Source organism: Procambarus clarkii, chromosome 18, assembly GCF_040958095.1.
Source record: "Procambarus clarkii isolate CNS0578487 chromosome 18, FALCON_Pclarkii_2.0, whole genome shotgun sequence".
NCBI classification, from domain to species: Eukaryota; Metazoa; Arthropoda; class Malacostraca; order Decapoda; family Cambaridae; genus Procambarus; species Procambarus clarkii.
Window position 1 is genome coordinate 28,730,950 of NC_091167.1, and position 27,894 is coordinate 28,758,843.

At 38.5% G+C, this 27,894-nt stretch overlaps 2 protein-coding genes across 5 annotated transcripts; one reads left to right on the forward strand and one right to left on the reverse strand.

Annotated features, from left to right (window-relative positions):
- Positions 1–3,981: 3,981 nt before the first annotated feature.
- On the reverse strand, positions 3,982–14,101 carry LOC138365855 (centrosomal protein of 97 kDa-like). 4 transcript variants are annotated; one of them, XM_069326434.1, is made up of 7 exons: positions 13,994–14,101; positions 12,879–12,911; positions 11,067–11,224; positions 8,323–8,481; positions 7,856–7,957; positions 5,162–5,357; positions 3,982–4,086 (listed from the first exon to the last, which is right to left on the reverse strand). In XM_069326434.1, the coding sequence occupies exons 1-7, from the start codon at positions 14,004–14,006 to the stop codon at positions 4,013–4,015; spliced, it is 735 nt and encodes a 244-aa protein (XP_069182535.1). In that variant the 5' UTR covers positions 14,007–14,101; the 3' UTR covers positions 3,982–4,012. The 4 variants fall into 4 exon arrangements, with proteins under 4 accessions (XP_069182535.1, XP_069182534.1, XP_069182533.1 ...); XM_069326433.1 differs by having other exon boundaries at positions 11,067–11,227; XM_069326432.1 differs by having other exon boundaries at positions 13,750–14,035.
- Positions 14,102–14,179: 78 nt separating this feature from the next.
- Positions 14,180–22,482, forward strand: LOC123754356 (ribosomal protein L24). The gene is made up of 7 exons (XM_045736693.1): positions 14,180–14,259; positions 14,384–14,459; positions 19,137–19,222; positions 19,641–19,754; positions 21,698–21,745; positions 21,855–21,921; positions 22,380–22,482. Exons 1-7 carry the CDS (start codon positions 14,255–14,257, stop codon positions 22,458–22,460), a joined length of 477 nt encoding a protein of 158 aa, XP_045592649.1. The 5' UTR covers positions 14,180–14,254; the 3' UTR covers positions 22,461–22,482.
- Positions 22,483–27,894: the final 5,412 nt, after the last annotated feature.

Here is a 27,894-nt window from a genome sequence, read left to right on the forward strand (position 1 = left end):
AACTGATGTAAAGTTACTTGAAACCTAGATTAAAAAAAAAAAATCCTGAAAAGGGTCTGGATCAACATAATTTAGAATTTTAAGGTTCCACTAATCTCAAATGGTATTGCCATGTTGCTCCAGGCAAAGTTCTGACAGGCCTCATAGTGTCATGGAATAGTTCCCATAGCCAAGTACAATAATGCAAAACTCCCTCAAGACAAAATACTGGGGCCATGTCTGCTGTCAGTAACCAGTGCTAACACCCAGCATAACTGTCAGGATGTCTGACAATGGAAGATGAGAGATGCTCATATTCATAAACCAGATGAAATAAAGTACTTTTTGTTTTTGCAGAGTTATTCCTGTATGGCCCTAAGCCTCTGGTGGGTAAATAGAGCAAATATATGCCTACATCACACATGTGGGAAAATGGGTGTATTTACCAGTACCTACCACACAGAAATAGACTCCCAGTTCCCTAGAAAATATGCTAGAGGACCATAAATAAAGTGGTACTGTATAGGCTTGAAACCAAACAAAGCAAAATACATAAAAAAACCTAACTCTTTACTAATGGACCATAGACAAAATAAATTTTACCCACCCACCATACAAGAAACAATGCTTTAAGATGAAAATCAAGACAATTGAAAACCAAAGCCAGCTTGCTCACTGGACAACAGTCCGGGATCATGTGGACTGGCTCGGGTCAACAGACCCTAGGATGGGTAAGGTGCTGCTGCAACCCTGCTGGTGGTCAGTAGGGGTGACTAGGCAGCCCAGCTGGTAGTTTGTTAGACCTCATTTTACAATCACCTGTGATGCCAAGTGAGGCTTTGGAAGGGCACTGAATATTTATAAATTAATTCATGAGGTTTTCTTTTTAGCTGAATTTATTCATTTCTCCAGTGATTCTCACCCCATATATAACCCTGCAAAGATGCTTGGAAATTCCCAGGTGTACCGAGCTGTGTATTTCTCTGCTTAACTGTACACGATCTATGTCCAATGACAGGGATGTTACTTGCGAGAGCAGCTGAATATAAGACGTCAAAATTAGTTTAAGTCACTGAGGGTCAGTGACTGTACCCAGGAGATTAATATAGTACTAGGTAATTTTTATAATGTACCTATAATTCAGAGAAAATAAAACTAAAGTTAAGGAATAGAAAATGTAAGTAAAGCATGAAACAGAGGAAGTGAGACAACAGAATGAGCCTGTTGATAAGCTATGGTCATGTAGAAAGTATGGTGGGGGAAGAATAAAGTACACGCAGTATGGCAATGAAACTCTGATTCTATGCAATAAATGAATAGCTTTAAGAAAGGGTTGCTGCTACAAATGATACTTAAAGAAGGTGACCAGACAAACATAATGAACAATGACCAAGTAATTTGTAAGTGTAGCAGTTTATGTTCACTCCCTCTAACCGATGGGTGAAGATATTCAGAGTGAAGGTCAACTGTATGATTTTTGAGCCACTGTTTTACACGGGCAAAGAAATACAAATAATAGACTGCCCTTTTAACTTCTATGAACACTCGCTTAGCAAAGCTAATGTCTGAGCATTGTAGTTTTAGTGCATTTAGGACTTACAAAAGATAGTAGAAAGGAACGGAGCACATCTATGGCAGATAAAACAAGCCAACTCCAACCGTACGTGAGAGGAATATTGTATAACAAATTGTGTAACAAAGAGGGTAAGATGGAGAGGTAAACCGTGAGAGAAGTGAAAGTCTGTATGACACTTCAAGTGATATATTACTGGCATAACTAGAGGAACCATTATACTAGCCACCACACATTTCAATTACTAGCTAAACCTAGTTGCTTACCTAACATCTTGCCCATTAACAGAGTGTCTGAGATCATGTTGATGCTGTTTGGCAAGCTGGAGAATTTTGGCCAACTTATCATCATCGTCAGGAAGGTCTGCACCTCCCCAACCTCCACCAGCGAGGCAAACACCAGACAGGTACTGGACTAGTGCCGCATGTTCTCCTACCTGATATCCACGCCCTTTACCCTGAGAGTACAGCCACTCTGCTTTTAAGCTGAAAAAAAAGTTACTCACAATAACAAGCATGTTATAGATTTTCATAATATTTTACAACACTCAATTTCACCATCAACAAGAATATTCCCTAAAATACAATTAAACCATATTCACATTCTTTAGTGAAGCTTACCTTCTCTGCTTTATAATTTATGTTAAATATGTCACACCTGCAACACTGCATATAATGTTCACCTATCCCGGAGTTTTCCGATTATTATAAATACTGTATATTTATTGACAACTTAGAACATAAAATAAATCATGCTTTGGATTACAGTACTGTACTGGTACAGGCATACCTCAGTTTAAGAGTTTAATTGGTTCCTGGAGACGCCTCGTATTCCGAAAACTCGCATTCCGAAGCTAATTTCCCCATAAGAAATAAAGGGAAATGAATTAATCCGTTCCTGACTACCCCAAAAACCCCACATCAAACTAAATTTTTATACCTAATTCATCTAAATAAACCTACAAAACTATGTTCAAGTTGTTACTTACCTTGCTGTTGAATGCTGTAGGCGTATGGAAGATGGTGAGGAGGTGGGAGGAAGAGAGGAGTTACTGTTTGGAAGGGAAGTCCCCTTCCATTATCACATCAGGCAGTGAGGACTTCACTGGTATGCACACTCTGGCACATTTTGCCTGCATACCACTAGGACTTGCTTGTTTTACTAAGAATTTATCTAATGACACTTGTTTTTCCCTACATTTTAACACTTGTCTGTAGTAAGACATCACATTATCATTTAAAAGGGTCAATGCAACGGCCTGCTACAGCTTTATCTGGGTGAGTTTTTTCAACCAAAACTTTGCAGTTCTTCCCATACTTCACACATTTTCTTAATCAAGAAGGGACATCCTCTACTCACAGCTATTTTCTTAGGTTGAACCTTACCAATGGCAAGATATATAATGACAACTTTATGCTCAAATGGCCAAAAAAACGATAAAAACTGTAAATCCTTGTGAAGAATTCAGTTGGGATAGTCACTGGACACGAGACACTGGTAAACCGAGGCGCAATCGCCATGCCACCACGCGTCAGTCGGCCTGTTACACGTATCAACAAACTCGTGTCCCGAGGTAACCCTCGCCTTCCGAGACATATTTTTGGAGTAAATCCTGCTCGTCTTCCGAAAAACTCGCATACAGGGACACTCGCATTCCGAGGTACCACTGTATATGAAAAACACCTTGAACAGATCATTCTGCTTCTCACAAAAGCAAGGTTCACTGTGTTCTCAGAATGGGATCATGCCCATTCAGGCAGAATGATCACATCATTCACCCAGTGATGATTTCATCATGATCTATGTCCAATGATACACGATACATGATAGGGAGCCGGTCAGCCGAGCGGACAGCACACTGGACTTGTGATCCTGTGGTCCTGGGTTCAATCCCAGGCGCCGGCGAGAAACAATGGGCAGAGTTTCTTTCACCCTATGCCCCTGTTACCTAGCAGTAAAATAGGTACCTGGGTGTTAGTCAGCTGTCACGGGCTGCTTCCTGGGGGTGGAGGCCTGGTCGAGGACCGGGCCGCGGGGACACTAAAAAAGTCCTGAAATCATCTCAAGATAACCTCAAGAAGATCACTGGGTGTCCAGATGCATTATCTAACACGAGTAAAATGTTAAAATCAATTGGACCAGAATCTTCTCTGTGCATCTGATTTCCATCTGAACTGCACTGGGTTCAGTCTGAGCAGGAATCCATTCTATGTAAGAGTATTGGCAATTTATAGAAAAAATAATGCAATAATGTTGCAGAAAAATAAATTAGTTGTCTAAGTAATAAAGGTCAACTGAACTGTTACCTTGACTTACATGTTATATAAAATTACAAATTACAAGTATATCAGATCAGATTCTTTGGTTATCACTTCCTAATGGAGAATTCGATAATTATTTTCAACATGCTCTTACTAACCTCTCTTTGGTGTGACCTTGTAGCCATCGAGAACCTTGAGATTAAGGCACCAGTTTATGACATAAGGTCTGTAGTCGAAGGCCAGAGGGGGGCCCAAAAGGGACTCCAGACTCATCTGCCAAAAAAAAAAAAAAAATATGTGAATACAGTACCTATATGTAATAGAAATGTCTGACCAAATACACACATTAATAAATGCATTACCTTTGAATGTAATTAAAAGCTTCTTTGTGGAGGGTACCTTAGTGACTCCCCTGTAGCTATTCACTTTGGTTAGCTACATACCTATTGAGTTACACCAGACAATCGACTTGAGAATGGTCCAGGACGGACCGAAACGTCGTTGTCCCTTCATTTTCTAGTGTGTGGTCTGGTCAACAATATTTCAGCCACGTTATTATGACTCTTCATATGCTTACACCAGACCCTTGCAAGCAAATAAAAACTTAACCATAGACCAGTTCCTCACCAGGGGAAGAATAGAGGAGAAACACAAACCCCCGAATGGGGCAAGAGTTAAGGGGCCGGGAAATGAAATTTTGCACCTTGCTCAAACGCTTTCAAATTTTTGGTACATAATCTACTAGGCACATGCTCCAACTTTGTCTAAATTATCCCCAACATAACTTGAAAAGCAAGAAAATGAAAAATATTATATAAATAAGTATTGAAAATTTCAGATTTTCAAATGAGCATCAAAAATATTAAATACAGTATCACAAATTGTTCATTTGGTGTTATTATGCTCTCAGGAGAGCATATGATCTTCAGTTTTATTAGTTATTATTATAGGCTTCAGTATAGTTTACTGTAAAAAAAATTGTCAAAAAATCTTGCTCCTCACAATCATTAATAGATAAGCACATTGCAGCAATGGTCATTTGCCCTATTCCCTGATGGTACCAAGTTTTCTTCAGGCAGTGGCTTGTTTTGTTGCATTTATGCTTTTGGAGCTGATGTCTGATCCCCATGTACTTCATGCCTCATATAGTCAGCTTCTGGTTCTGATAAGCAAAGTTAGACATCACAAGGCTGGTGTATTTCTATAAGGAATGACTGGACCGGCACTTAGCTCTGGCAGCTATTGAAGGGGGCCTCCCAGAAAAATATATAATTACAGTATTTATAATGGGTAAATATTATTTTTATTACCTTAATGTGTTGGTATCCATTTTTTAAATTGTACTCACCTGTGGGCTGGACTGGGTCAAGGCAGGGATTATTGAGAATAGTGACCTGCTCCAAGTGGTTCAAGTGCGAGAGATTTGACAAGTCGTTGAGATCAACAAGAGCATTATCTGATAATGTGAGGATGATGAGACTGGGAGGTAAATACTTGTTGCAGCGGTAGAGTGTAGTTATTAAATTCCGATGGAGAAACAACTCCTAGACAAATTAAATCACGTCATTAAATTATCAAATAAAGCAAAAAAGTATGATATAAATGCCATAGTATTCAATCAGTACACTACTACAGTATTTACCTAAGACTGCTATGATTTGGTTTACATGAAACAAAATCCGTAATGACTTATTGTACAGTAATTAGTGATTTAAACGGGCAAATTGGTGACCAAATGAAGCAAATAAACTAGCATTGGATGTAATAAAATGCCAGTTTCTGGGTGAACTCTGGTGGTTCCCTGTAGCAAACATCTTCGATGTGTCTAATGCCTAAAAGTACAGTGGAACCTCGGTTCTCATATGCCCCTGTTCTTGTAGTTTATGGTTCTCATAGTAAATTTCTACGAGAAATTCGATACGGTAGTCGTAGTTTGCCTCGGTGGGCGCAGTTTGTTTATACATGTACTGGTCCAGTGTGAGCGTGGCGCTTCAATTTATGCTACCAGTATCTCCCGCCCAGTGATGATCGTGCTTGGATTCTTTGTGAAGAATTTCATTGTTTGCATGCTTTTTTGGTTTCTGAACATTATGTACTGTAAGGAAAAACAAGTGTCTATAGACAGATTCTTAGTAAGAAAAGCAAGCAGTGAGCCACAACCAGGTCATAGTGGTATGCCTGCAAAACATAAGAGAGAGAGAGAGTACCCCATAAATGTCATCACTGCTGTTATAATGGAAGGGGGACTCCTGTTCTAAACCTCTCCCCCCCCCCCTCCTCACTGTCTTCCACACACCAACAAGAGTCCTCCATGAAGATAAGGTACCAAAGAGTATTATTCTGTATAAAATGTATTTTCAGTTAATATTTTTGGAGGTGTGGAACAGATTAATTCAATTTACATTATTTCGTATGGGAAAATTCTCTTCGGTTTTCGTACCATCTCTGGGAACGGATTACCTACCAAAACAAAGGTACCACTGTAATATCTAATCAGTCACAGAGTTCTCTAGCCTATGGAAGACCCAGAGCCAGAACCTAGCCTCCTCACTGAACAGTGGCATTTATTTTTTTATATGCCACCACCAGGGAAAATGTGGAACATGAAAATGAATGGGAGAGAGAAAAGGGGAAGCACCTGGCCCAGTGCACAAGAACAGGCCAGAGGGGGAAAACAAAGTACAAAACAACTTGCAAAATGGAGTGGTGACAGTGTCGATCCTGTACGCAAGTGGCAATGGCTCCACCAGTGCCACATAATCCAAGGCAACAGTATTGGCAGGAGATTCCAACTAAAAAGAACAACAATACAAGTGGCAAAACAACTGCCAAGAATTAGTACTACTGTACCGATGCTTTAATGAACTCTGAAGGTGGGACACCTTCGAGCACCTGATCAACTCGGTGAACAATACCCCTGTGATATACCCCTAAGAGCGTTTGCTGCCTGGGAAGCTCAAATGTCATCAGGAGGACTGGGAAGAAGAGAAAAGTGATGGGAACACCCCACATAAATCAGGGTCAAAGGTATCAGTGACCCAACAGACAACAGGCGGAGGCAGGGTGAATGAACATCGCCCGGTGGCACAGACGACGTACACCCTAAACCTCGCAAATAATGAGGGCAGGGTCAACAGGCATACCCATGTGGTCTGCCGAACTGAAGTGGGAAGCCCGATAATGATGGTAATGATAATGGTGGTGGCGGCATATAAAAAGATAAATGTGACTGCTTCCTATACCTCAGTGAGGAGACCAGGTTCTGACTCTGGGTCTCCAGGAGACCAGAGAACTCTGAGACTGATGGCAACTTTCAGGCAATACACACACTGGAGATGTTAGCTACAGGGAGCCACAAGGGACTTCCCTAGAAAAAATGATTACTTCAATACTGCTGAGGCATAATGAGTCATTACTAGAAGAAAGCATTAATAATGACAGCTGAAGAGGTAAACAGCAATATTATGATAACAGATAGCGACACAAGACATAGTCCTTGGCCAGTTTTATCTACAACAACAACTTGCATTTTTTACCCTAACTAAGCTACTAATCCCATAACTGCAAAATGATCATACTCATCTCTGACTCTTAATGTTAATAACAACGTCTACAAATTTTTAAATCAAACCAAAATTGTTAAGACTATTTAGTTGTATTGAACATTATGTAATAATATAATACTGACCAAAATACACACAGCAGACATGGATGAACATAACTCTTAACCAAACCTGGCCAAGGAATAATGCTCTTTATGAGTCAGTTCTTTGGATTCTTTCATAACCAGAGGCTATATGGTTCACCCAGGACTTACAACACTCACCAGCTTCCATGATTTTTATCCTTATCACAAGAGACATCTTTGCAAGTGCAGGACCACTTGTAAAGTTACCCCATCATGATAGGGATTAAAAATTATGGGAGCAAGTGGGAGGGAAAGTATTATGAGTCCTGGGGGATCCATCCTGGCACTGGATATGGAAGCATCAAAAGGCACTTAGTGCAGAAAGATCACTTACATGCAGAATTGTCAACTGACCTTGAGATTCTTCAACATAGAGAGATCATTGACATGAGTTATAAGATTTCCTGACAAATTTAAATGCTCCAGCGTTCTGTTGTAACTTAGCCCCTCAATAGTCTGCGTGGGTGAGAGAAAAATATACAAGTATTAGAAAGACATAAAAAATACTACTGTATCTTTATTCTTACTCAATCAGCACTGTTAATAAACAAAGAGTAACAGCATCCTGTGAATGTGCAACCTAGAATTCCAGTGATCATCAACTACTATATTTAAAAACAATACATGTTACAGTGACATTATTAACCCTTTAGTTGTGAAGATAGACAATCATCACCAACACAATATCATTCTAGAGTACTATCAGCCCACATACTACAACTCGTGTGGATATGAGGTCAAATGTAAGTATGCAGCTAAAGGGTTAAGAAAGGTATAAGCTAATGTAAAACAATATATATATTCTACAGTTGTGTACTCACCTTCAACTTATTACCAGCCAAGTTGAGGTGGACAAGATGGATGAGCTCCCTCATCCCTTCCACCTGAACAATGCTGTTATTAGGAAGGTTGAGCACACGTAGCGAGTACATACGAGCAAACCAGTACATCCGTACAACCTGGTTGTTGGCAATTGACAGCTAGGAAGGAAAAGTTGTAATGCTATTATTAAAAAAATAATACAAGTCTCACTTAAAAACCATCCCCCAATGTTTTCAAAGATGAGTTGTGTTAACATGCCAGTGTCAACTGTATAGAAAAGGGAAAGATAAAATTCTTTACTTTCAATTGCATCAAACTAAAAGGTTTTATCAAATTTAAGATAACCATTTAAATAATATTTTAGGTAATTTTATTAAAATTCAGAGCTTCAGCAGTTTCCCTTATATATAAACTTTGACAAGAAAGCAGCACAGCCAATCCATTCGCTGCAAAGAGACAATGATGTTATGTCACATTAATTTACTTATACGTTCTGTTGTGCTGAGTACATGTGTACTCCTAGCTAATGGTACCTGATGTTTTTTTATCTCCCATGATATTTGCTCTTGAGACTGGATGTAGATGGCATCCCCAACTACTTCTTTAAGTACACTTCACTTGCCTATCACCTGCTTTGCATTCAAGTAGTTCTTAATACCTTTTCACTGTGTCCTCTTGTCCTATTATCCTTAATTTGTAAAAGACTGACCCTGTCCACCTTACTCATTCCACTCGGTAATTTGAACTTTGTGATCACATATCCTGTGTGGCATGTGTGATGTTTCTATTATGGCTACCGTCTGCTGACACCTCTTCCACCTGTCAAGTCAAACTCCCATATGTATGCAGGCGATGAGTCACAATAACGTGGCTGAAGTATGTTGACCAGACCACACACTAGAAGTTGAAGGGATGACGACGTTTCGGTCCGTCCTGGACCATTCTCAAGTCGATTGACAATCGACTTGAGAATGGTCCAGGACGGACCGAAACGTCGTCGCCCCTTCAACTTCTGGTTCCCATATGTAAAAATGTATGATGGCCCCAGATTCATTTTTACAATGTTTATAAGGAGGCAGGGAGCCTAAAATTTGTATTATTTTAATTTTTGAGTTTCTACAGAAGAGAGAAGCCTAGTCAGTGATCAAACATGGCAGGTGGAGAGTGCTGTTGCAGAGATTCATGCCAAGATTTGGGAAAGATGCTGATGGCGAGTCCCCTGGATGAACAAATCTACAGGGGCCGTGACGAGGGTTCGAACCTACGTCCGCGAGGATCTCAGACGCTGCCTTAATCGACTGAGCTAATCCCCTGGATTAGCTCTTCCAAACATCCCCTGGATGTTTGAAAGTAAGGTGACTGTGTGCTTGCATGCATGACTGACCCATGAGAACATGACGTGTGGTCACATGACATGCTGGAGGTGCCCAAGTGGTGCACAGCAAGTTGTCATCATGCTGGTTGTTGTCTTTGGCCACTTGTCTGCAGTGGAACTCCACTGTGGTTTGGTTGTGATGATGAGCATTTATCTTCCAGGGGACTTGACGATCTGGCTCCGCCCTGGATGCTATCCAGTGGTTCTTAGCTCTTTCAGGGTGGTGTCAGTCGGCCCCTTTCACTGGAATTAACCAGTGAAAACTTGTTTTTTCAGGGCTCCTCATTTTTGAGAATCCCCATCTCTTCTACTTAAGTTCTGCACAGCTTATGATCCCTTCAAATTCTGCCTCCTTCATCTGGTCTGATGGGACATTGGGTCTTTGCCATTTAGTTGGGTGCTGCAGTCTTTGTTGTTTGGTTTCTCTAGTTGGAGGTTCATCTCCATCTTTGTCCCAGTTCCTTTATCCTGTAGGTTCGAGGGCTGTGCATTGTCGTGATGGGATAGGAGATCTGTACTGTTGGTGGCTCAGGTTGCCACATGGTGATAATCAGATGTGATAAACTAGAGATTTGGCCCAGTTAATGATTGTTTACATAGTAAGGGAAAGCACTGATAATGTGATCCAAGCAGATATTTGATTTGGTGTGCTCTACCTTTCTGGTGGTCTTCCTCTTGATTACTGTGGTGGTCTTAGACCCCCTCCCAGACTTCCCTTCCCTCTATTGAGGGGAAAAGATTCTGAAACAAGTCTGTGGTAGATGCTTATGAATCAATAGAGTCTGGTATTATAACGAGGCTTTGACAAGTAACATATACCAGTGTGTAACTCTGGGAGCTACTGAGGGCAACACCCTCCAGAGATGCATTTCCTTATACTAAACTCTGGATTGTTATTGGTGCCCTTATTTAAAAAAAAAACATATAGATACGCTAGATAAGCTCAAAAAAGTTAAAAACAACTTATTGGTTCCCAAAAATAAAACAATTCAAGATTGGACCTGCAGCACTAAGAATGAAAGAAACGCAGGTTAACAAAAATACTGGACATGCTTTTACGAACAGGGAAGTTGACAAATGTGATAAACTGCAAGAGAGTGTAGTATGTGTGTCAACACCATTACATGTTTTAAAACTTTGTGTGACAAAACAGTATAACGACGATGGGAACCTTGAACTTAGCCCTTCTCCTGTAACTACAATTTGATAGTTGCACACACAATAATAGTGAATAATGATGATGACGAAGCAAAACAACAACAATTTGATTACAAAATCAAGAGAGACTATTAGTACTTGACTCTCAACCCTTACACAATGTGAGTTACAAATAACAGGTAAAAAAAAAAGAGAATGGTTTCATCTTACCCTTTCAAGTTCACCATAGCTGTCAAGATTGGCAAGGTTTTGTAAAGAGTTGTTATCTAAGACAAGGGCAGTAGCATAGGCTTGGTTGGCTGGTGCTTTTTCCAATCTTTTCAGTCTTCTGCCACACAGGTCAAGCACAATTTCAGAGTCATACACAACTGCTGGGAAAGCAATAAATCAACATTTCTTACAAAGTTTAAATCAAAGCATACAACTTAAAGAATTCTCTTGCATGAAAATTGCTTACAGTATATGTAATACCAGGTATGTTACTCCTAATGGTGAAATATAATTACTTTATCAACATGCTTTCAAAGTATGTACTGTATTACCCTTTGTCTCATTAAGAGCAAAGAGATAGGAATGCACACTGCTTACTAAAGTAGTGTGTAATTATGCCCAAAACAGCATCTGTCATTTAGATCAAAAACAGTCTTGCAAACAAGAATATCTTTGACTTGAGTCAAATATCCTGTCTGTTAAAGAACCTGTGACTCACGCCACAGGTAGTTCAGCAACTCAAGCCACAGGGACAGTGCTTCAGATTCATAGTCCTGAGGTTCCGGGTTGGATCCCCGGTGGAGACGGAAACAAATGGGCAGAGTTTCTTTTACCCTGATGCTCCTGTTACCTAGCAGTAAATAGGTACCTGGGAATTACACAGCTGCTATGGGCTGCTTCCTGGGGGCGTGTAACAAAAAGGAGGCCTGGTCGAGGACCAGGCCACGGAGACGCTAAGTCATCTAAAGAAAACCTCAAGAATCTCAAGATAACAGGTAATTCTGCTAGCAAATGCATCTTTGACTAAGGTCATATGCAATTGGAATTATGTTTTATCATTTGATGATATAATTTGTAAAATAATATGTCGTATTTAACACTATCGCTGACTTTGGACACCGATCCCGTCATTTTTTTTTTCATGGAAATGTCACTGCTTCCTGTGCCTCTCTGAGTGGACCAGGTTTTGCGCTGGTCCCCATTAATTAATCATATAGAACTTTATGGCTGATGCGACCTAGTAGATAGTACTATATCAGTATATAATATACAGCAGCTTTAGGAAACCACAAGGAGCTCCCCCCAGAAAAAATATTTCCAAGCTTGAAAACTGACTCCAACATGTTTAATCATTATATAACTTTTACACAACACATCTCAGTGTACAGTACATAATAAAATGCTGTACATTACGCAATCTTTTTTTTCAGAAATAGGGGCAAGATGTAGGTCTACGAGTTTGATGGTGGTTTCTGGGTAAGTAGGATAGGTAGTTGAGGATGACCTGAACATACCAAATCTAAACTCCTATTTGGTAAGCCACATATTCGGCAAAAAACATTACAGAATCTCAAAACTCTCTTTGCAGGCACCTGGACACAGATCAGTTTTCACACTCATCACGGAAGAAAACGTGCTCAGCAACCAACTGCATTTCTTTCTCAAAGCAAGTAGTGAAGTTAGCAGACAATCAACAACAAAATTAATTGTTAGATATCAAATCTAGATGAACAATATGTTCATTCTGAAAACAACAGCTGTGCTCAACTATTCCTAGAAATTTGACAATGCTATAATGTATTACAGATAAGATTTTGATAAGTCTTTTTAAAACAGCATACTGTATAGAAAATTTCCTATAAAAAACAGGAATTTTGTAAAATTAAGGATATTTATCAAGATAAAAGCTGAATTCATCAGCAATTGTTAGTACATGTACAATGTACAACAAGACTTAGCACAAATATTCCAACCTACATGTAATGGTGCAGTGAACTCTCTACTACAGCACAGTCTTGTGCCACATCTTACCTGTGTCATCTTGTCCCTCATCTTTTTCCTCTCCTGAAGCAAATAAAACAACACAATTAATTAACTGCATATTATGGCAATAAAATATAAAGCTGATGTCATTAGTTTCACAAATCATTCCATTCAAAAATCCCTGCTTATAATCACAAATCATGTACGTAACCGTGGAACAAGCTGCACATTGTTGATAACAATGTGCAGCTTCGTACAATGTGCAGCATCAATAACAATGTGCAGTTGTTCCCTATGGGAACATAAGGTTTACTGTGGATGTGTTTTGCTCACAAGAGCCCCTTCATATCACATTTGATACGTGCTCTAGCTACAGAATAATTTGAATATACAGCACTTGATGTAGTCAAAAAAGAAGGATAAATATCTAGTTATAAATATGTTGTTCAAATTACCAAACATTATAACTTCTTCAGAACCAAACATTTTAACCCACTATAATGTGTCATAATATGCCACATGACAGCATGTGATGCAATAACAACTAGTGTACAAACATAACTGCTGGCTAATCAATCAATATTGTTTCAAGGTGCCAAACAAATGATCATGCTAATAATTGTGTAAAGTGCTATGAATCACTTTTTAAATATTGTGATATAAATATAAATAATTTCAAAAGTATATTTAGTAGCAGACGGTGACCTGGTGATCCATAGAGGACAAGCACAAGCCCTCAGCTCAACCTGCCGAGGCTCTAACATGCAGCTAATTGGTCTGTTAATCAATAGTAATAACAAGTGTCAAACTTCACCCCCCATTGACACTCCCCATTTTTCCCACCGTGACACACGCCCATTACACACACGACACGTCACCATCCACACTATTATGCCACAATGCTTAAGAGTTCACCAACCTCTGCCTTGGTCATCCATTTGAGGAGCGAGCAGGGCTAAACCTGCCAGTGTGAGTCCACAGTAAATGACAAGTCTATAATAATCTTGAACTACACCATTCTTCCTCTCAGTCCTTCCATTTCGCTAGCATGAAAACAATAACTAGTCTTTATTGTTCAAACACAGATGTGAACAAGCAGAGTCAAGAGGTCGTGGGGTTGACATTTCCCGCAAATTTCCTATATTGGCTAAAATAGCACATACCTGAGGAGGCCATATTTGAGCGCCAATGTTTTGATCGACTCTCGTAAGAAATCGATGATATATTTTGATTTAAACAGATTTCTTAAAACGCATTTAAATATAATTTTATTATAAAAATATGCAATGAAAATAATTTACAATATAAATAATAATAAATTGAACGTAATATAGATATATTTGTTAGTGAGTAATTAATACGAAAGTGAGTGTTTTGGTGAGGAGAGGGAGGGCTGGCCGGGTCCTTGTGTTGTGGCCGCCGCCATGAAGTGAGTGTCGTCCGCGTCCTCCTATATCCCAGTCATCCTTGCCTCCTCCTCCTCCCATACTTGTCTATACCCTCCTCTCCTGCCTCAAGATCATCGCCCATGATGAATTTTTCCTTATTTTCAGGCTTCAACTGTGCAACTTCAGTGGCTACAAAATCCAGCCCGGCCATGGCAAGACCATGGTGCGGACGGATGGCAAGGTGAGCAACACTAGTCTTGTGTTGGGAGGGTGTGTGGGGCCCACACCTCGTGTGTCGCCACACACTACACAGGGCAGCATTATACATGCCAAAAATGTATGCCAAACAGGGCTTTGTGGCCAGACAGTATTAAAAACAGTTTGGTGAAACATGTATGTCGATGACGTTGAGTGTTTTTGGACATAAACAATATATTTTATACTGTATGTAACATTATACATATACCAGCAATTCACAACTTGCTAGATTAAAATTCAAAATACATTATTGGTATAAGGCACATATTTACTAGTGTTAACACACGTGAGTCCAGAGTGAGGCAACATGGGGGGGGGGGTGACCTGGTGAGTACCTATATGGACACTATAAAGAGCATTTAGCCATTAGATTGGTTCACGGGTTGTACAGGAGTATGTAATAGATTATAGCAGCGTGAGGAGCCCCCAATACTGTAGTGAAGGAGTGGACATGGTGGTATAGATAGCAGCATGCTGCTAAGATACACAAACCAGGTTCTTGGTAAGTACCTTAGTGTAGTTACCTAAATTTAGTTACAGGATGAGAGCTACGCTCGTGGTGTCCTGTCTTCCCACCACTGTCATAACGCATTAAAACTACTGACGGTTTTGGCCTCCTCCGTCTTACATAACTTGTTCCAACCGTCTACAAATCATACAAATGAGAACAAGCTTGAATGGTCCCCAAACCAATATGCAACTGAAAATTCTACACCTCCAGAAGGATTTGAACCCAGACATCCAGGAGCTCTATGCACCATGGCGTACCTGGTTCTTTAACCACTAGACCACACGACTAAAAATTATGGTGTTACGCTTACAGGGTTACAAAGGTGCGGGTGAGTGAGGGGCTACTTAACCCTTACAGTGGCTATGGAGCCACTTACCTGACCATGGAGCTATGGTCATTCCGCCTGTGCACAAAATAAATATGAAAGTTCCAACAAATAATTCTTCATTATAGAATGAATTTGTATGCAGAATTAAGAAAAACACAAAAATAAGTGAATATCTTTTCAGTGGGTGGAGGGGCTCTGAGGAGCTGCGTCTGGCACTTAACGCCTGGCACTTAACGCCTGGTGCTCCACTGTGTTGATGCTTCCTGTTTTATCATTTTTTTTTACATCATTTTTGTCCATATTTGCATCATTTATGTAAAACCAAGACAATAATTGTTTAAATCATCATATGATGACTGCATTCACCTAGTAACATTCATGATTATAACCACATTTGTACCATGAAATGGTAGCAGAATTTTTTTCATGGGCAAGGTAAACTTATTAAATTACTTCCACATACTTGCCCCATGTTCATAGCGCTAGCTGTGGCTAGAGCTGTAAAGTCTTGAACAGCATTGTGTTCACTGATAGCTGAACATTGTACAGTCTTTATCACAAGTCAGGTTCTTTTGTAATCAGTAGTGTGATAGGTTGTGGTATCGCAGCTATACTGAACCAAGATGGTATGGCTCTCCCTCACAAATAAAAAAAAAATGCTGCTATTGGCCTTGCAGTGTGTGTCGCAGGTGGAAACAAATGAAAATCATCATATAAATAATTAAACAATTTACTGAAATAGTAATGGAACAAAAATGACACATGACAATACTTGGCTATCATGTAATGCAAGGATGAACAAGTTAGTATGACCTTAAATAAACTATAGGCAATGAATAAAAGTATAAAGACATACTGGTGTACTGAAGACAGCTACCATACCACCATGGCATCAGTCACAGCGTTGGCTGAAGGCGGATGACGGGTGAGACATGAAGGTGATCCAAGAGCACTAAGGGAGACTGGCTCTCCAGGGAGGCAGCACCCTTTATATAGTCCAGTGATGACTCGTCCAGTGTCAATGCTAGGTGGACATCTGGTCGACTAGCAAACTGCTCGTTTGTGGCTGATGGTGCCTTTGTGTTGAGCTGCACCACTGCCAGTTGAAGGTGGCTAACTGCTTGTTTGTGGGGGGCAAACTACCGGTTAGCAGAGGCGCCCGGCTTGCCTCTTGAGTCGTACCAGGCCGTGCCAGGCCCTGGGGGGTACGGAGAGGATAACTGACTCATCTGGGCTGATGTAGATGTAGACTTCCAGTGCAGAGGCATTGAAGGTGAAGGGAGAATACACTGCATTGCAGGGGATTCACATGACAGTAGTAATTAGTAGCAGTTACACATATATTTTGACATTTTTAGGCAAAGCCGTGGTCACCAGCTGAACAACAGTGCCGTTAGCTCATGCAGGCAATGAGTCGCAATAACATAGCTAATGTTGACCAGACCACACACTAGAAGGTGACGGGATGTCGACGTTTCGGTCTGTCCTGGACCATTCTCAAGTTGATTGGTCCAGGACGGACTGAAACGTCGTCGTCCCTTCACCTTCTAGTGTGTGGTCTGTTCAACATACTGTTAGCTCATGCTGCATACGTCAGCCTTTGCTGCTCACTCAGTACAGAGGCCTTTACACCCAGGAATGTTGCCCATGATTTTCTTTTTAAATAGCGTCTGTTTACTGGATACCTGAGGAAGCTTATCTTACTGAAGTATCTTACGCGGTACTTATGTGCAGGCCGTTAGACCAAAATTGTACACATACAATCTGCACTGTTAAAGGGTTAAAGCACCCTGCCCCTTAATCTGAATCCCTGACAATATCATTATTTCTTGATAGATTGAGTTGTACTAAATTTCAAACATTCATCCTCCAGTGCCTAGTACCTGTAGTTGCATATTGTCTGCAGAAATGACCAGTTTCTTCAAAGACATATGCATATACCTTTCTGTCAGTACCAAACAAAAACATTAATTGTACTGGATTTGTTTAGATAGTAACTATACACTGTGGCCAATACTCCATCACTGCCAGGAACACTTTGGCTTAAACTCAAAATACAGTACTGTAGTTGGTTCCCAGGTTCCAGAAGTAAATTCAAGGAGACTGTTGTCGTCATCACAAATGTAGAATAATTTGTAGAGGTCCTGTTCATCTAGCAGAGTAGTCTGATGTATAAGCAGGTGGCATGCTTTCCACATCTTTGTATGAGAGACTTGTTAACTGTGGGTTTTTTTTTTTTTGAGTTATTTCACTTATCTGTTTTTGGTACTGTATTGCATGTCAGCTAACTGGGATATTCCAGATAGTGATTTGGCAATATCGGAACACCCCCCCAAATGCATAATTAACTCATTGCATAGTAAGCAATTACAAAATATTTGTTTACTCCTTTATATCCATATAGAACAATTATAACATTTTAAGCAGGGATGTAAAAACTGGCCAATTAAAATTGCCAAATGGTGATATGCGAGAGATAACAACAGCATTTTGAAGTTCAAATGACATATATAATCCCTCAAATTATTTTTTAGTGATATTACTGATGTTAAAAGAACATTTAATACTAAATTGAAATCAGTGAGTTAACACTTTCTGAGGATGAGGACTCCTCGCGGCGTCCTGTTTCGCCTACCTGCTCCCGCATAGTGGACATAAATTTGTCCTCTTTTAAAATATTTGTATAAAATTCAATTTTTATCTGATTTACTTTGGGTTTGTTTCAAACTGCGCGCCATGAGGCTCTCTCACCAATAGGCTTCTTTTTACAATAAGTTCATGAAAGGTTCACAAACATAACAAAAGTAAAAACATTTCGTGTGCGTTTGACTCTCACTGACATGTTCCAGCGTTGTTTTATATTTGGCGCTATTCTATCTTACGCTTTGTTGATCTTCTTTACCTACGGGCTCATAGAACATTCTATTGCGAACACATTGACACAAAAATGAATGACGTACATAGAATAATAATGTCATGAGAGTGAAATAAGTATAAACTTTCAAAGCGCCATGTGTCGTCCCGTCACCGATACCGGGTAACAATTTCACCACTTCCCACTCTTTTGCGGGCGGGCCGCAATCATTATTCTACGCTTATATTCATATCATCGTGTTGGGAATTTCATTGCGAGTCCATTGATACCAAAATTAACGCTGTAAGACAAGTGTGGAGGTGATAACAATCCCAAGAGTAAAAACATTTTGTTGCTGTTGGGCGCTCATGGCGAGTCATCTTCGTAGTTATTTATTTGGTGCTGGTATCCCTATACGTTTCGTGACTTTTTTTACTGATGTTCTAGAGAATTTTATTGTTAACACGTTGGTACCAAAATGAAATGCGTAGCTCGAGAACTAAGGTCAGGAGAGTAAAAAGAGTATACACATTTTTGTTTTTACGCTTACGCGGCAAAACGCCGTGAGCACATACTGCTTATTTTTTTACCTTCGCCGTGAGGCTGAAAGTGTTGACACTTAAATTGGTCCGTAATTCTGTAAGCATTTCAGAAATGAGAAATCTTGAAACAAAAATTTGGCAGCAAAATCTTATCCCTCTTTCACATATATCCAATTTATATACACTATAAAAAAAAATTGGATAACTAGAAAAGTTCTTTAGAAAGGCGAAGAATTAGGGGTGCCATGAGGTATACGAGTGGATGAATGGACACAAAAGGGAAATTGATAGTATTCAAAGTATCAACACAAAACAATGGGTATAAATAAGTTTGCATGCTGCAGTAAGACTGGTTTGATTTGATTTAAATTGATTCAAATTGGATTTTTTATATACTGTATAACCATAATTAATTTTTCCTTCAGGTGTACGTGTTCCTCAGTGCCAAATGTGAGCGGGCACACATGATGAAGCGAAATCCCCGTGAGATTCGATGGACTATTTTATACAGGTTGGTGTTCAATAAATTTACTGTATTATGATTTTGTTTAAAGCATTTATAAATCTACTGGCAAGATAAGAGGTCGGCTAATAATGCTTTCACAGTACTCTTCTGTGGATTAGTAATAGGCCTAGTAGTAGTCTTGGTTTAGAGATAAAGAAGGGAGGAAATGTAAAGGATGATATAAAGGTCTACTGCTGCTAGATTAAGCTTTAGATTGGTAATGACTTAATCATTCATCTACCAGCCACATGGCTAACCTCTTGCCTTAAGTTTGTTGTGCTACTGTTGATGCCTTTGTTAGTTTAATTGGTTTATGGACATTGTGGCTGTTTATTTTCTAGTACACATTTAGCTTGCATTATCAGCCTTACTACTTTGTAAATTTTCATTGTTTCTAGTAATAATTGCTGTGTTTTCTTTCTAGGCGAAAGCACAAGAAGGGTATGGAAGAAGAGACTACAAAGAAGCGTACTCGCCGTGCCCAGAAATACCATCGTGCTATTGTAGGAGCCTCTCTTACAGACATTATGGCCAAGAGGTATTTAGATGTGGTTTTATTCCATGGAGCATTTTTAAAGTAATTTTCAGTTAATTGTATTTTCTCCATTTTTTATTATACATTCAACCTTTTAGTGAAGGTATCAGAAATATTTTGAAAATGGCTAGAAGATCACTTCTGAATTGTGTATTGAAAAGGCTAGGTTTGGTTACCTAATGAAAGTTTGCTTAGACTATGCCACCAGGTCTGCCTTGATGGCTGCCTTATGGGTTGCTCTGGTCTCCTTGATCCCCTATTCCAGCAGTTGTTTACAGTGTTTCCTTGTTTGCCTGCAAGGAAACTATTGAAACCAAGTTTTCAGCAGTCCTTGTCTGCCTGTTCCGACTGAATAGGGCATGGGTGTTTTGGGGGTCATCCAGGCTGTTGGGGATCCCAGGTTTGAAGTGTTCATTACCCCTGTATGTTTGTGGGTCTGCTTTCTTGTCCAGCAGTCTGTCTTTGATTCCTGCAGTGCTCTCTCTGGTGTGTGCTCATCCTTTTGTGGGTAGTTAGCTTCAGGGCGCCGTAAGGGGCTTCCCCAGAAAATCAGCACTGAATGTAATGAAACTCTAATTCTAGGTGAGCACCAGTGGCTCTTGACACCCTCCCTCGGGGAGTTTGGTTCTTGCATCATTCGTCGAACTGACGGTGGAGCGACCTGTAAGCCTTGGCTTGCCCCCCTCCTTCCCTAAAATGAGGGGAAGGGTGGAGCAAACGAGCAGGTGCTGGTTATAACTGTCATTTGTTTACACAGTTCACAATCCTTCTGCATGACCACTTTTTTCAAAGCTTGTCGCTTGTCAAGTTTTTCAACCAGGGGCTTAGATGGTGTCTAGGTATCTCCAGGATACTTGCATCATGTGAGCCTGCGGGCCGCTCCAACCAACAGTCTGTTGGACTTAAAATTGTTGGTCTCTTTCAAGTCAAGCCTGGCCTCTGGCTGAGCTTGAGGAGTTGAAGCTTTCAGGCACTGCCTTTCTGCCTGAATCTGTTTTTTCTCCATATTAGTGCGAGGCATGACTACCATGTATCGTGAGGGTTCGAGTTTTTGGCTCTCGACTACTGGCTGGTTTAGGCTCCCAATTGGTCCTTGTCAAGCTAGCCAGGGGTTTGATTCTTTCCCAGCTCACCAGGATCGGGTTTCTGGTGACCTGTGTAAGTCCCAGTTGGTTCCATTTTAGATTCGGCCTGGCTAGGTCTCTTCTGGAGTTGTTGGTAGCCTTTGGCCCAGCTCTTACAGATCTGTTGCCCGCAGATAGCAGTGAAGTTAAGATGGGCATGGCCAAGGCAGTTAATTACATCAAACGCTGCTCTCCCAACGTTGGATGTAATGAACGACCTCTTTCTGGTGGGGCCCTGGTGGCTCCACGCCTCCATGCTTATCGTTTCATTGGCATTATCTGTTCCTTAATTGATTTGTAGGCTGACTGGACCATGGGCTACCTGGTGGTGGGGTTTGGAAGTACTGTATTGGGTTCTAGCTAGATTTTTTTATTTTTCTATATTTTGTATCATTTGGAGTTATTTTGTACTTTAGTTGTTTTTGAAGCTTGAGAATCCAGCAGTTGTCTGTAATTTCCAGTTTCTAATGCATTTCCAGTGAAAAGGTTGAATGTAATTCTTTTTGTACCTTGTGAAGTAGCCAGGTTTTGGCTCTGGTGCCTAGTATGTCAAATGAATTGGTGACTAGTAGATTGGAGCAATTTTGGCAAGATAGCAACAGGGTGCCACCAGGGCTCTGCCAGAAAGAGGCTTTTCATTACATTCAACACTAGGTTTATTCATCAGTTACCTGGCTTATCTAGTTTTTCAAAATCCAGTCATCTCCCTAACATTTTAAAATTTAAATCCATAACATTTAAAATGCTGGATTGCTAAATGTATGCTAATATTCTAAACTTGCATGATACATTGATTTCATTATTTGATTATAATTTTCACAGAAACATGAAGCCTGAGGTTCGCAAGGCCCAGCGAGAACAAGCTATCAGGTATGTTTACACATTTTGTTCTATATGTTGAAAGAGATCTTGAATTTATTATGCTATAAATGGGTTAGCTGTGGTTAAATTTTTTATCAAATTGATTATTAACTTTCAGAACAGCAAAGGAGAAGACCAAAGCAGCGAAGGCCAATAAGAAGGCTAATGCTCCAGCTCCTGGCAAGGTATGTGTTTATGAATACTGTTACCTTAAATATTAACCAGTTGAATGATGTTTTTTTATGGTAAATTTGTCTAGAGGTAATGGTGTAAAAAGTGAGTAATGTAAGTAGGCTGCATTCAAGATAATTTAAGGAAGACAGTGGACAGCCATTGTCTTTTAGGGAGCAAGATACAGTTTTAAGCCACACTCCATGACATGGTGTTATGGCGAGTGTTAGTAGTGGAAGCCACATGTATCCAGTTTAAAGGGGTAAAAAAATAAAGGAAATATAATTTAAATGGCACCTGAGGCCAACAGCTAGTTGGAACCCATAAATGTAACAAAATTGTGTACCATTCATTATATGGCAGCATAGATAAATTGCCATGATCTGCTACCTTTGCCAATGTTTTGATTGGTACATATATTAATACAATCTTGTTTACTTAACGTCTTAGTGCCTTGAATTTCTCCCAACAGGCAAAGAAAGCTACGCAAAAGGCTCCAAAGATGCCCCGGGCTGGTCGACCAGGTCATGGCGGACATGGTGGTCGTCGTTAATCAATAAATGGAAGCTGCGAATGTTCTTGATTTTTTCTTACCCTCAGTGAATGTCTTTTGTTAAATGTTATGCTATTTGATGTAAAGATAAATTTTAATGTAGAATCATGTCGGTGGCTTTTATTATACAATGGCCTATAGTATAAGTGCATCGGATTTTTTCACCTTCACCTTTAATTTGTAAACAAATTGACCTGGATTTGAACCATGGGCAAATTTGACAATTGTGTTCTCACTACCTGAATGAAAGGTGTTTATGCTTAAAATGAGGCATTATAAGTAATTTTATACAAATTTATACATTCTCAGGGTGTAGCATTAGGGTCTTGATTAATACATTAATTTGTTTACAGCTCTTGATAACCTGTACAAACTTGGTGAGTACTAAAGCGCACTGGCTATTTGTTAATACTCAGGATTAGATTTTATCAGATACTCATTTAAGGTTTCTGATAAGAAACATTTAATACTAGATAAAATTCTAGTTGCTTCATCTCAAATTTTTGCCAGGTTCTAATATATTTTATAACTTAAACTACAGTAATATAAATCTATCAAAAGCTACTTTTTTATGTATATTTTTTTACTAAATTAAAAAAAATCCACATTTAAATAATTTCTTTAAATTTAAATTAACAAAAAAATGTAATTTAATGAAGTATTAATTAAAATACATTTGAAATGATTACAATTTACATTTAATAGTAGGAAATGTCTGAATTGGCAGAAAGTATTATTGTACAGTATATAGAAAGATATAAAAGGTGTTTCAGTTGTCCAAGTATAATCTAATGTTAGTGTATTATTTTCCAGAAGGCTGGGATTTTTATGCAGATTCATCAGTTTCATAAAGTAAGCACAAGGCTTTTAGGAAATTTTGGTATCTTTTCACATTCATTTTGCACCATTTCCTTCATTTTTACATTTTAATTGTATGATGATTATATATAATCTGTCAATCCAATGATTCCTGATTAGCTAATAATACTGAGGTAAGTATTTATTGCCATGTTTATGGCATATGAGTAAGCTTTTCTAAGTTTGTATTTTTCTATCTTTTTAACAGTTGAGACCTTGTGATGATGATTCGCTTTGATAATGTAAGTTCTGGCAGTTTTTTGTCTAAAATATATAATGGGATTCGTATGGTTTCTATGTATCGCTTAATCCTCAAAATGGTCATTAAAATTATCATCAAAAACTGGTTTGTTGATAACCCCAGGCCACTAGTGAACATAACTCTCCAAATAACAATTCTGAATTTCTGTTTACATGCTGCTTGGTATATAAACAATGCAGTAATAACAATAATGGTCAGATGGCAACAGCAGTGGCCCTGACAATCAAGAAATGACTGCATGTTAAGGGTTAAGCATAGTTGGTTATATCGGTTAGGTTCAAAAGTATTATAACTACTAGTACTGTAAATTCTTTTAGTGAAAAAGTTTGGCAATTTATAAATACATTTTCTTACTTCTGCCTTCCATGATTCACAGTAATTGAACCCATTTTCATTTACTGTACAGTAATTCAGAGTGACAAGACTTGCAGGGGTATTTTTCATCCTAGGCATTAATAAAGTAGCTGTTAGTGTATTTAACCTGTGTATTCCCAATTTTAAAATTAGAATTTGTAGAGCCTGAGTTGTTTCTGGTCTTGCAATTGTATGATGATTATACTTAATCTGTCAATCCAATGATTCCTGATTAGTTTATAATACTGATTTTACACATGTAAGAGTTTCTAATAATTGTGAAAATTTAAGATCCTGTTTTTAATTGGTGCTTCTGTATTTCAGGACAGTTGTGATGTACAATGGAAGAGGATTTCTTTGACAAGATTAAGGTCAGTTTTCTCTTTTTATTTCAATACATTTCCTTAATTTAAATTTTTAATTTTTCGAATTGTTTTGGTGTGGATATTTTGAGAACAATTTTGGTCGTGAATATAGTACATAAAAATGTGAAAAGTGGTTGTGAATAACTGCTACAGAATGTTTTAATATCTGTGAAAGTTATTAGAGGGTGCAAATTTGAATATAGGTAACAAATTATTATAGGGAGGAAAGTTGTATGCTGCTTTCAGATCTAGGTGAAGCATGCTGCTTCACCTAGATCGCATTGTGAAACATGGTGTGAGGTTTATGGGGTTGGATGAATTTTATTCACTGCACTCTAGATGAATGAGTACTTGGGGAAATTGTAAGAGCCTTTTAGTGTTTTGAGGTGTGCATGACAGGGTTGTAATGTCTTCTGGCTCATTAATGCCATAGATGTTGTAGACGATGTTTCTTTTTGGGTGAGAAGATAGCATTTACACAATAGCGAGATGTAAATATTATATTAATGCTATACCTGATGTATGGGAAGGGGTGTAGTTATATGGGGCAAATATAGCATTGATGTGTTTAGATATATGGTGAATGGTTGTAGATATTGTTAATTATTTAGTTCTTTGGTCTTAAACTTTTCTAAACCAGAGAGATAAGGTTCTTAGTGTCCTAATGATGATAATGGAATTACCGATTGAACGTAATGAAACCACATATATGGCTGTTATTTTTGTCTGATAATAAATAACCAGTAATTTATTGGTCTTTATGGAAGCAGAGATTTATATTGGTTTCTGTTTTACAGGAGTGTCTGAAGCTGAGAAAGCAATAGGCCTACTTTGTGCTGGTAAGTCTAACTATTAATGAGTTTTCCTTATCAATTTGAGTGTTTTCTAAACCTCAAATCCCACTAGTGCTAACTTGGTGTCACCACCTCTCAACTTGCCTTGATATCTTGCCTGTAAAATTGTGAATTGGGGGAGCATTAAGCTTTCCCAATGCTTCAAAATAATTTAATAATTTGGTCATGCCCATAATTTAATTTGGCTTTGCTTGGTTAAGGAATAATTTTTAATTTGGCTTTGATAGCTTTTCAAATTTTGTTGACAATGATGATAATGGAATTACCGATTGAACTTTATGAAACCACATATATGGCTGTTATTTTTGTCTGATAATAAATGACCAGTAATTTATTGGTCTTTATGGAAGCAGAGATTTATATTTTCTGTTTTACAGGAGTGTCTGAAGATGAGAAAGCAATAGGCCTACTTTGTGCTGGTAAGTCTGATTTATTTATCGGTTTTCCTTCTCAAGTGCTATTAAGTGGTGTCTAGAAAGATTTACTATAGCTGCACCAAGATTTAACACTTATTTTTTTACTGTATTTTTCTTCCTAGGCATTAATCAAGTAGCTGTTAGTGTATTTAACCTGCATATTCCCAATTTAAAATTAAAATTTGTAGAGCCCGAGTTGTTTGTGGTCTTGCAATTGTATGATGATTATACTTAATCTGTCAATCCAATGATTCCTGATTAGTTTATAATACTGATTTTACACATGTAAGAGTTTCTAATAATTGTGAAAATTGAGGATAATGTTTTTAATTGGTGCTTATGTCTTTCAGGACAGTTGTGATGTACAATAGAAGAGGATTTCTTTGACATGAGTAAGGTCAGTTTTCACTACTTTTTATTCCAATAGATTTTCTTTCTATAAATTTATATTTTTCAAAGTGTTTGGGTGTGGATATTTTGATAACCATTATCTTTTTGAATATTCAGTAGTTCATGAACAAATCCACAAGGGCCGTGACGAGGATTCGAACCTACGTCCGAGAGCATCCCAGATGCGGCCTTAATTGACTGAGCTACGACATGGTTAAACTAATTGCAACCAAAAGTTCGAACTTACTTGAATCCTGCAGCCTCTGAGACACTTTTAACCATGTCGTAGCTCAGTCGATTAAGGCAGCGTCTGTTATGCTCTCGGACGTAGGTTCGAATCCTTGTCACGGTCCTTGTGGACGTGTTCATTTGATGCATCACGCTATTGTGATTTCTGTGTGTACAGTAGTTCATAAAAATGGGAAGGGGGGGTTGTTAATGACTGTTAATAACTTTTATATTTAAACTTATATAAAGGGTGCTAATTTGAATATAGGTAAACTTTTATAGAGAGGAAAGTTGTATGCTACTTTCAGATCTAGTGAAGCTTGCCACTGAATTGTGACACATGGTGGGAGGTTAATTTATGGGGTTGGATGAATTTTGTTCACTGCACTCTAGATGAAGTGCATCTTGAAAAATGAAAACCACAAAATTGCACTTGCTGCAACTGTAAGAGCCTTTTTAGTGTTTTGAGGTGTGCACCGCAGGGTTGTAATGTCTTCTGGCTCATTGATGTTATAGACGATGTTTCTTTTTGGATGAAGAGATAGCATTTACACAAAATAGTGAAATGTAAATATTATATTAATGCTATACATGATGTATGGGAAGGGGTGTAGTTGTATGGGATGAGTATTGCTCTGGTGTGTTTAGATATATGATGAATGGTTGTAGATACTGTTAATTATTTAGTTCTTTGTTCTGTTAAAATTTTCTAAACCAGAGAGATACGGTTATTAGATTGTCTTAATGATGATAATGGAATTACCGATTGAACTTAATGAAACCACATTTATGGCTGTTATTTTTATCTGATAATAAATGACCAGTAATTTATTGGTCTTTATGGAAGCAGAGATTTATATTGTTTTCTGTTTTACAGGAGTGTCTGAAGCTGAGAAAGCAATAGGCCTACTTTGTGCTGGTAAGTCTAATTACAGTATTAATCTGTTTTCCTTGTCAGTTCGAATGTTTTCTAATCCTCAAATCCCACTAGTGCTCTCTTGGTGTCACCATCTCTCAACTTGCCTTGATTTCTTTTTCCTGTAAACTTTAGCATTGGGGGAGTATTGAACTCCCCCTATACAAATTTGGGGGAGCCCCCCGTAATGTAATTTGACTTTTCTTTGGTAATGAATAACTTATAATTTTGTTTTGATAGCTTTCAAATTTTAACTGATGATAATGGAATTACCGATTGAACTTAATGAAACCACATTTATGGCTGTTATTTTTGTCTGATAATAAATGACCAGTAATTTATTGATTTTTATGGAAGCAGAGATTTATTATATATTTTTCTGTTTTACAGGAGTGTCTAAAGATGAGAAAGCAAAAGGCCTACTTAATGTAGGTAAGTCTATAAGTTTATTTAGCTTGACCTCAGAATATGGCTGTCCAGGAATGTATCCAATTAGGATAACTAGATTTCCCAGACCTTCAAAATCAAAAAAGTTTGTTTTATCATTTCTACGTGAGCTAGTGTAACATCTCAAAATCTCGCATCTTCCTTGCTCGAATTCAATTCTTTACTAAGTTCAGTATTGTTTTTCTCATAATTTACCTGCTTCAACTGTTAAATTTACCCAATTCACTGATTTAATCATTCATGTATTGCTTGTCCTGATCAGTTTATATAATTTAATTTGGTCTTAATATAATTATATTATGCCAGTCAGCTCAACCTGATAGTGTATCTTATCAGGAGGTTTT